General features: G+C 39.4%; 1 protein-coding gene across 2 annotated transcripts in view; it reads left to right on the top strand.

The window, feature by feature from the left end:
- FBXL18 (F-box and leucine rich repeat protein 18) overlaps nucleotides 1–1,749 on the top strand; it is a 216,733-nt gene extending 214,984 nt beyond the window's left edge. For both annotated transcript variants that reach the window (XM_085629165.1, XM_085629164.1), the window contains one exon: nucleotides 578–1,749. In XM_085629165.1, coding sequence (XP_085485291.1) covers nucleotides 578–734 — 157 coding nt within the window. In that variant the 3' untranslated portion in view covers nucleotides 735–1,749. The remainder of the gene's footprint in view (nucleotides 1–577) is intronic.
- The last annotated feature ends 8,270 nt before the right edge of the window (nucleotides 1,750–10,019 follow it).

Raw genomic sequence — 10,019 nt, forward strand, 5'->3', positions numbered from 1 at the left:
TACTTTCCTTAATCGGTGAATTAAATTTCTTCTCTTTAAGATCTTCTCTCAACCTCCGATATAAATGTGGGCCGTGAGAGCGACCAATGGGTTGCCAGTATTCGCAAATTCTTTGAATTACCACTTCTAGCCTGTGCTTGTACATGTAAGGTCCAGCAAGGAATGTCATGTCTAACACTTGATTTCATTATTTCTGTTGCATTGAATCCTGTGATATGATCAGGAAAATTCATGTAGTTGGTCACCCCTCTCTATTTTGTACTGAGTGTATTTGTAGGTCTGTTCGTCCTACAGTTCTTCCCTGTCATAATCTTTCTGGTTTACAGTTCATTTTTATTACAAAATGTTTGCTTGTGTATATATGAGAACAAATCCCTCTTTTTTGACAAAAGGAACAATTTCTGTTTTTGTGTTGACGCTTTCTAAGCAAAGCATTTTAGCGATAAATTAATGGCATCGACGCACAGCAAAAACAAAGAGTAGCTTAAACATACTGAATATAGCTCAATACTACACATTTTAAAGACTGCTCAGACTCCTACATCAAGATTCATATTATTTTCGATTTTCCTTTTAGTTTCCAGGAAGATCGACCTGCACTGAACGTTGTGATATTCCCACTGTTGCACGAGGGATTGATGGATGTAATCAGAGATGTTCCCATCATGCACCTCGACGAGCTCACCTTGTTCAAGAGCCGAGTGGCGGAGGAACCACCGAACCTTTGGTGGTGAATGTGGTTGACGCTGCAACAAAAAAGTCAACAGATAAACTAACTGGCTTGGTTTGAGCTTGTCCGTTCTTAAGCATGCCGACTGAAGGCTTCAACCTCGTTTCATTAGAGAGAAAGTATTTGAGTTGGAAGGTTTGCAAAAAAGCAGAGCCAAAACATTACTATTTGAATTCATTTATGTTCAAAAGAAAGCTAGATTTAAAAGATCTGATGATACAACTCTCTGCTCTGTTGGACCATTTTACGCTGCATAGAAGTTGCACATCAGACTGCCATAGAACCCAGGACTGAAATGGTAAACCGTGGTGTTCAAAAAATGTAGGATTAAGAATTGTGAATGTGCTTGATCCCGGTTCTATGTTTATGTGCGAGAAGTAATTGTTCGGGTGTGTGAATCCTTAAACGAACTTTATGGGCAATGGTGGTCGTGAAGATTCAGTGGAAAGCATCTGAGGTGCTTCATTGTGCTCCCTGAAAGTGTTGTAAGATATTTGAGGCACTTCAGATTGAGAAGCTTTGTTGATGTATGGTCCATTCTTGTTAACCCCTTCAGTGCCCATGACGAGATAGTCTCGTCATGGAGCGCGGTTGCGCTGTGCCCATGACGAGACTATCTCGTCATGAACCCCGCCCGCTAATGCAAAGGGCGGGGAAAGGGCGGGGCACTGAAGAGGTTAAACCAGTAGCACATACAAAGACACTTTATAACATTAAGGAGCAAAAGCTTGAAGGAGGTTTGCTGTTTGTGCACTTTGGCTCTGCATGGGGCAAAACATCATAACATTGTGTATATTATTTTTGTTAAACCTGGGAAGTCTACATTTCTCAGAACCTCTTATTCTTTGCACAATCTTTGTAAACTGTAGGATGAGATACATTTGTTAAGTGAGACTGGCAACTCTCACCAGAAGGTTCGATATCTGACCCTGTCAAAGTATTAAATATGCATAAAATCTAGCCCAGGTTAAGATGAAGACTTGCAATCTCTTTTAACCAAATAAATATTTGAGATCCTGGTCATTGTTGCCTGTGTGTTCCGTTCGCGCTGATGAAGGCAAATATATGTGCTGAGCAGTGGCAAGTAGCTGTGAAGTAACACAAGCTGTGAGTCAGCTAAAGAGTAGAAAATAGTACTTAGACCAGGGAATTTTATTTTCATCAAAACCAGTACCTTGGATATCGAGAGACAAGTAGATTTGCTGAGTTTGCAAAACAAAATGGAGATGCTATTAGAAATGTTTAGTGAAGAATTGGACCGAAACTCCATAGCCACTTTTATAAATTCAAAATAATGAGGAAAAGATTGTGGCAATTTAAGTGGTACTCAGAGGTGATAGGGAAATGCATACATTAATTCTCAAAATTAAAAGCCCATTAAAAATGAAATAACATTGGTGAGAAAGTTGAATAAATATGTAAAATGAACATTCGAACACAAAACAACATTTTAATGACAGCAAAATAAATAGTGAATATAACCTAATTAAATATGGCTATTTCAAATTAACTCAAAATATGCAAGGTAATGTCAAAAATTGAATTAATAATACGTATATTGATTTATATAAAACTATATGTTGAAAACAAAGAGGGCTATTTTTGGGTTGCAACTGAAAAAACGAAGAAATAATGGCATAAACAATCAATTTTATAGTATATATATTTTTTTTAAATAATACCTCGTGGTGTATTTTATTTTGGATTTGTGATCTATTCGTTATCATCACTAGCGGAACAAGGTTCTGCTCTGCATGGGAATTCTCAAAAGCAAGTTCGGAAGATACCGGTACCTCTTACAGCCCTGTGAGTTTGTACCAATAACTTAAACATACCGTAATCAAAAGAATTTGTGGTAAGAGTTGTAGTATGTAGTATTTATTTAAGACTACTATATGCCTTTTGCATGTGTTTCACTCACGAGTGGTGAGGCTATATCAACTACATAAATACACTTTTTTCAAATCAAGTCCGTCATTACCTAAAAAACTCACTTTTCATTTTTGTGTTTTTAGGATTTTACTACTAGACACATTAAACATTCGATAAATTACGTGGTTCGCATACAGTGAATGAGTAACATTCATTTTCATACTGTGCAGAAAATCACCGTAAAAAATTAACTTCAAAATGAAAAATGTTTTTAATGGAGTTCATCATTAAAAGCAGAACTAATTGACATTGAGCACGGTGATTATCAACTTAAAATTGAATGGAATAGTTTCTATTTCACAAAGGAAAGTAGAGAAGAGGAACAAAGGAAAATTACACAAGGAAGAAAAATGTGTGGTCTGAAAGAACTAAATTGATGGTCAATTGTGGGAATTTTCATTTGCTTAAATCCCTTATACCTTTTGCCACTGGGGTAGGTATGAAATTGTAGCATATGCCATATTTCCACTCTGTAAAGTAAAAAGCTGCACTGGCCCCTGGCAGCTCCCATAAAGCACTTATGAATCCAAAGGCTAAATACAATTTAATTTTTAATAGGATTTTTAGATCGGTTTGGCGAATTTTATAAAAATCACATCAAATTTTACTTGAAATATCAAAACTGCCCACAGTTCGGCACACCCTGGTTTAGTGTTGATGGTAATAACATTTGAAATATAGTGTGCCTGAAACAATTTAATTTCAGTAGGTATTTTTACCTCTTCTGATCAAGTAACAACCCTAAGTCACCCATCAGCCCCAGAGCTTCTAATGACGGATTAATAAAAGACTGGAGTTGGGGTGAGAGGTGCATAGGACTTGCTGACATAAACTCAGTGAATAGTGCTGCCACTTCTTTTCAAGAATGAGTATGTTCCAGACTTACTCTCTCTCTGCTCAGTGAGTGCTCACTTGTACAATGATGATGATGTAGTACTTTGGAATTCGACTGGCTAAACTGTTTGCTGATGGGTAAGGTTGACATGCCCAAGAGAGCTTCCTTAACTATAAGACTGTCCTCAGTAATCATGTGCTGGGATTTTTGGAGGATTTCTTCACACATTAGGAAAAGTGTATGGGAACATTTTAGGGGTCGATTTGGATCACCCACCAATGATTTGCCTAGTTCTCTAATTAAAAACCCATGCTCAAAGGGACTGGGGTCGAGTGGAGGAGAGTTTGTGGGCACTGCATCTTACAACAGGCCTGGGCAATTGCCTTGCTGCTGGATGTAAGCAGTGCCTAATAGTGAGGATAAGTGATGCTGCTGAAAGCAAAGCAGGGGGTGAAGCTAGATTATTTTCTAGTCGCAGGAGAGCAGCAGAGAGAGTCAGTAGATGGGAGGGGTGGTGGGTGGGAAGGGGGACGGTTGCTATTAGTGGCTTGGAAGGCACAAGGATATAATAGTAGCCCTGGATTGTATTGTTAAAAAAACTGGTGAAGGTTGAGAAATCCATCTCTAGGATACTGGTGATGGAAGGATCAATTACCTATCAAACAATAAAGGTTTAATACAGTAAGAAGAAAATAGCTAAAATCAATTAAGAAATAACTGAAAACTCCTAGGGTCTCTCTAGCAAAAGACATGGTAGTGCTAGAGGCTAAAATGTAGACACTGTAAACTGCTGAATGTGCTCCCATCATACAAATCCAGCTGGTTACTCTGATTACAATGAATTACAGGATGTAAATGTTTCTAACCTATCCATTCCAGTGCCTAACATTGAACCAAATGTATCTAATTCTTCCTTTCCAGCGACTGGCTTTGATCATATTCTGGATCAATTTTCTTCATTTTTCAACAACAAAGTTGGTAGCGTCCTTGGATTTGAACACCAGATTCGCCTCAAACCCAATGCACAATCAGTTATTCTTAAAGTCCGTCCTTTGCCATTAAGTGCTAGAGGAGAATTGAAGAAAGTCTTGAAAGATTTATGTGATGAGGGCATCATTACACCATGCCATTCGTCTGAATGGGTTTCTCCCATAGTTTTAGCCTGAAAAAGGTCTGGAGAGGTCAGATTGTGTGCCAACTTGCGCTCCCTCAACCACAACAGCTTGGTGGATTGTCACCCGTTGCCCAAAATCCATAATTTGTTGGCCAATTTGGGAGCAAAAAAATATTTCTCCATTTTAGACTTGAAATCGGCATACCATCAGATTCCCCTTTCTGTTGAGTCACAAGAGCTTGCCACTTTTGTGACTTTATTCGGGGCATACAAACACCTAAGACTACCTTTTGGTTTAGCTTCTGCTGCAAGCGTATTCCAGAAATTGATGGACACCTTGCTGAAAAATATACCTCGTGTGCAGGCATACCAGGACGGCTTTCTGGTGTACGCTGGCAGTCGGACAGAGCATGACAAAACCCTAGTTAGAGTACTAGAGACACTTTGCAAAGCTGGAATGACCGTTAGACAGGACAAGTGCAAGTTTGCTGTCCAGGAACTGGAGTATTTAGGACACACATTTTCACTGAATGGTATTAAGCCCAAATTTTCTCCTATTAAAGCTATCAGGAATGCCACTCCACCTAATGATGAAGCGCTTCACTCTTTCCTAGGACTTGCGGATTACTACACAAGGTTTGTCCAGGGGTACGCACAGAATGTGGAACTTTTGAGGGGCAAAATTTGTGTGGTAAAATGAACTTCAGCTTGTGTTTGAGCATGTCAAGAAACTTATTGAAGAGTCACCAGCTTTACATTCATTTCAAGATGGTCACAAATGTTTCTTGACAGTGGATGCCAACCTCACTGGTCTTCGAGCTATATTAGGGCAGTGGGTAGCTGGCAAAGAAAATACTGTAGCCTTTGTGTCTAGAACGCTTCAACCAGCAGAAACACGAAAAAACACCATTGAGAGGGAGGTTCTTGCATGTTTGGGCCATTAACAAATTTAGATCATACATCTGGGGTCGTGAGTTCGATTTATACAGTGCTCGCAAGCCCCTCATGCATTTACTCGCCAACAGTGGCACGAACAAAGCATCAGCCAGACTCATTCGCTTACTTTCCAAACTCCAAGAATGTAATTTTACCATCAAACGTATTCCTGAAGGGAATATGTTTAGAGCAGACTCTCTCAAGAATGGCTTTGAATGAAGCACGCTGTGAAGCAGTTGACATTGAGTACGTAGTTGCTGCCGTTGATGCTGTAGCTGAATGTTCACCCATTACAGGGAATGAATAGAACACTGCTTATGCTAATGATAAAACACTTAATACAAATAAGACATTCATTAAAAGTCATTGGTCTGAACGCAAAACTTTACCTGTTGAAACGAAAGCATTTGCAAATGTAGCTGATGAATTGTCTGTAGTACATGATATGGTTATGCGCCATGATCTTTTTGTTCCCCTTGAGGCTTTACGTAACGCAATCCTTCACACTGTTCATCAAGGACACAGGCATTACTAAAACCTGCCAGCGTTTAAAGCAATATTATTGGTGGCCATCAATTGATTCCCAAGTTAGGGCCATGATTGGTGAAATGTGCTGAGTGTCTGTTATTAGACAAACATTGGAAAACGCTTTCTTCTCCTCTTCATCCTGTCCCATTCCAAGAGAGTTCATGGGACAAAGTGGGGCTTGATTTTTCTGGTACATATGAAACTTTACTATTTGACACCAAATATTTAATTTTGCTTGTTGACAATCATACCAAATGGATCTACTATTGTTTTTGCAAGGGGGCAACCACTGAGAATGCCATTACATTTTTGAGAAATGTGTTTGACATAGAAGGTTCGCCCAAAATTATTGTGCCCGACAATGGCACACATTTCGTGTCACAACAATTGTGTTCCTTTTTTAAATTGCATGGTATACGTTATTTTAAGGTCGCACTATATTCACCTTCCTCCAACGGCTTAGTTGAAAGGGGTAACAGGATTATCAAAGAGTGAATACAAACTGCAATTTCTTGTGGTCAAGATCCAATGGAATTTGGACGTGGCAAAGTATGGGCTCACAACACTACCCCACACTTGACCACAGGTATTGCTCCCTTCATTCTTCTTAGAGGTAGGAAAGCACTCGCTGTTTTGCATCCCAATTGGTTGAGTGAGAAAGGGTGACATTGCAAATACGTTCAGAGAAAGTGTGCAACAGAAACAAAATGGCATGAAAGAACACTTTGATACAGGTAAGCATTCAGTGGTCCAAACCATTCAGAATGGAGACTTGGTCCTTATTAAGAGCCCCAGAAAAGTTGGGAAAGGGCGTTCCAATTTTTCATCACACGGTACTGTAGTACAAGGTAAGCAAGAGTTCGGCCCTTCTTGACAACAAAGGTTGGTGGAACAAAAGATCCCTGGTCAAATTCTCTAGCTCACAAGTTGACATAATTAACAAACATTCTGACATGAATACAGAACATTGCAACTGGTTTGACTTACCTCAAAAGTGTGATTTGCAACCCAATCCATGTATGCTACATGTCAGATTGCAGCAACACTTGAAATGAGTCAGACTACCAGTGGAAAAGTGGCGCGGCAGAGACAAAAACTGCATAAGTTGAAGGATTATGTACTTAATTGAATTTCTACTAGCATAACTTGCATTTATGGTGTTGTTTATTACTTTTGTCTCTTTCCCTTGTTTTTTTTGCTGTTTAAAGGGAAGAAGTTGTGATATATATATATATTCACTGAAAAAACCATAGGTTTCACACATGTTATAGTTAGCTGGACATTTCACTCGTAAAAAACCATTGAAATTCCCCCGTTATAGTTAGTTCAGCTAAATATAACTCGCGAGACCGCAATCCACTGCTGATGACGTCACATATTACATCACTCATGACATGGTCAGTGACATCACTCATGACACCACTGATGACATCATCCAGTGAATGTGTCTTTATGAAAAATAAATATTTTTTATATATGTATATCTAAAGGTTAATGGAAGAATAAATGGGTAGATAAGTGTCTAAATGGATGATTTTTTTTTGTAAAATTAATTGTATAACTGACTTATTAACAGTATCTTAGTGAATACAGTGATGTAATATGTGACATCATCAGCAGTGGATTGCGGTCGCGCGATTTATATTTAGCTGGACTAACTAGAACGGGGAAATTTCAATGGTTTTTTACGAGTGAAATGTCCAGCTAACTATAACATGTGTGAAACCTATGGTTTTTTCAGTGAATTTGCAAGGTTTTTAAAATGCTAATTCCTAACTATAACGTGTGTGAAACCTATGGTTTTTTAAGTGAATTTGCAAGGTTTTTTAAATGCTAATTTCTAACTATAACGTGTGTGAAACCTATGGTTTTTTAGTGAATTTGTAAGGTTTTTTCAAAGCTAATTTATGTATGTATTATTATATTTTTTATATATTTATTTTACAATAAACTACCTATGTATATAGTTATAGATTGACTGTATCCTGTAATATGGACTGGCTCGTTTAAAATGTTTTTTTTTTCACCCTTCGGGGTCCTTCAGAGTCCCCCCTGACAAAGGCTAGGGGGTCAGGAACTCTCTACCTTGCCCCCTTTTCACGTTCTCCACCTTTCTTTTTCACTGCCACACACAAAATGGCGTCCGACACTTCCTGATTTCGACCAATTCGAATGTTGACTGACATCTAACCACCAATCAGAATTACGCTCGCCCACGGCACCGTGCGCGCATATAGATATTTATGTACTTTTAACTGCAATTTTCTCAGGAACTACTGAACAGATTGACACCATATATGCAAAAGGCACATCCCTGACCTGAGGACTACCTCTTTGCCAAATTTCAAGTAATTCTGTTCAGCCGTTCGGGCTGTACCTTCGACTAAAGGTCCTATGGGAAAATGCATGGGGAAAACGCGTTTTGGGACCCCTCTTTTTTTCTCAGCCCCCGCTTGACGAATCACCCCGAGACTATCAGGGTAGGAGCTGAGCGGAGCGCCCCATTAGTTTTGAAAATTTCGCGAGGATTCGTCAACCGGCGCCAACGTTATTCGAAATAGAATTTTCAGATTTCCTATGGGAACTCGGTCCTAACTATAACCATCTACCGGCGACCGCCAGTAGAATATATATATATATATATATATATATATATATATATATATATATATATATATATATATCCGCTTCCCTTGCACCAGTGTCTCGCACTCCCGAACGGATGCTGAAAGGCGGGGGGTGCTCCCGCCAAATATTAGCGCTCCAAGTCTCCTCGCTTCCAGAAAAGACACAGCACTCTCGGGGGGGAGTCAGTAGGTTTATTGCGACTCAAACCAGACGCGTTTCGGCTACGCCTTCCTCAATGGTTACAGGCGCGTCAGTGAACCGCCATATTTTATATCACATCACCACATTAGCTATGTAACAACATCAACAAGGGACTCGTGTGTCCCAGTAAATCACCAGCGCCATATTGTAGTGGTGAGTCCTTCGTATGCCATTATATATTACATTTTTTGAAAAATGTTCGCGTTACATTGATTCTTAGGTCTATGACACATATATGAGATATGATGGGCCTATATAAGGCTAGATTGGATGTATGTAGGCATCTATTTAAACCCCTTTGATGTACTTAGGGTGATGTACAAGGAAAATTGTGGGCTAGCATTTGCGCACCACTCCATTATGGCGCCTACTCTTAGTATTAGACTAAGATTGCCATTTAAATATTCTGGTACACATGTAACAGATAGCCCATTCAGGGCGTGATATACTTTTTCTCTATACAATGTGTCAGAATATGTATCTGCTAGAATGTTGTTGCAAGTATGTAACTATGATATATAATGGCATACGAAGGACTCACCACTACAATATGGCGCTGGTGATTTACTGGGACACACGAGTCCCTTGTTGATGTTGTTACATAGCTAATGTGGTGATGTGATATAAAATATGGCGGTTCACTGACGCGCCTGTAACCATTGAGGAAGGCGTAGCTGAAACGCGTCTGGTTTGAGTCGCAATAAACCTACTGACTCCCCCCCCGAGAGTGCTGTGTCTTTTCTGGAAGCGAGGAGACTTGGAGCGCTAATATATATATATATATATATATATATATATATATATTGCGAGTGGGAGTCACGCGCTCCTGCGTGACTGCTTTCATCTTTATTGAAGTATTGCGTATGTTGTATTTGTTTAAAGTATGTCTCATGAGCACTGATGTTCAGCTGTTAAGGTTGTCCTGGGAAATGCCATACTGAGCGTTGGACTTGTAGCAGCTGGACGGCTCCGGTTGTGGGTGTTTCCTACTTGGAATAAAATCCTCTTAAACTTACCTGACGCGTCTGCCTCTTCACTACAGTAACCAATCAATTCGTACTAAAACGGCTGTTTTCAAACCATCATATATCCCAACCTGTCAAACATCTTCCTCC

This window comes from Triturus cristatus, chromosome 10 (assembly GCF_964204655.1).
Source record: "Triturus cristatus chromosome 10, aTriCri1.1, whole genome shotgun sequence".
NCBI lineage: Eukaryota > Metazoa > Chordata > Amphibia > Caudata > Salamandridae > Triturus > Triturus cristatus.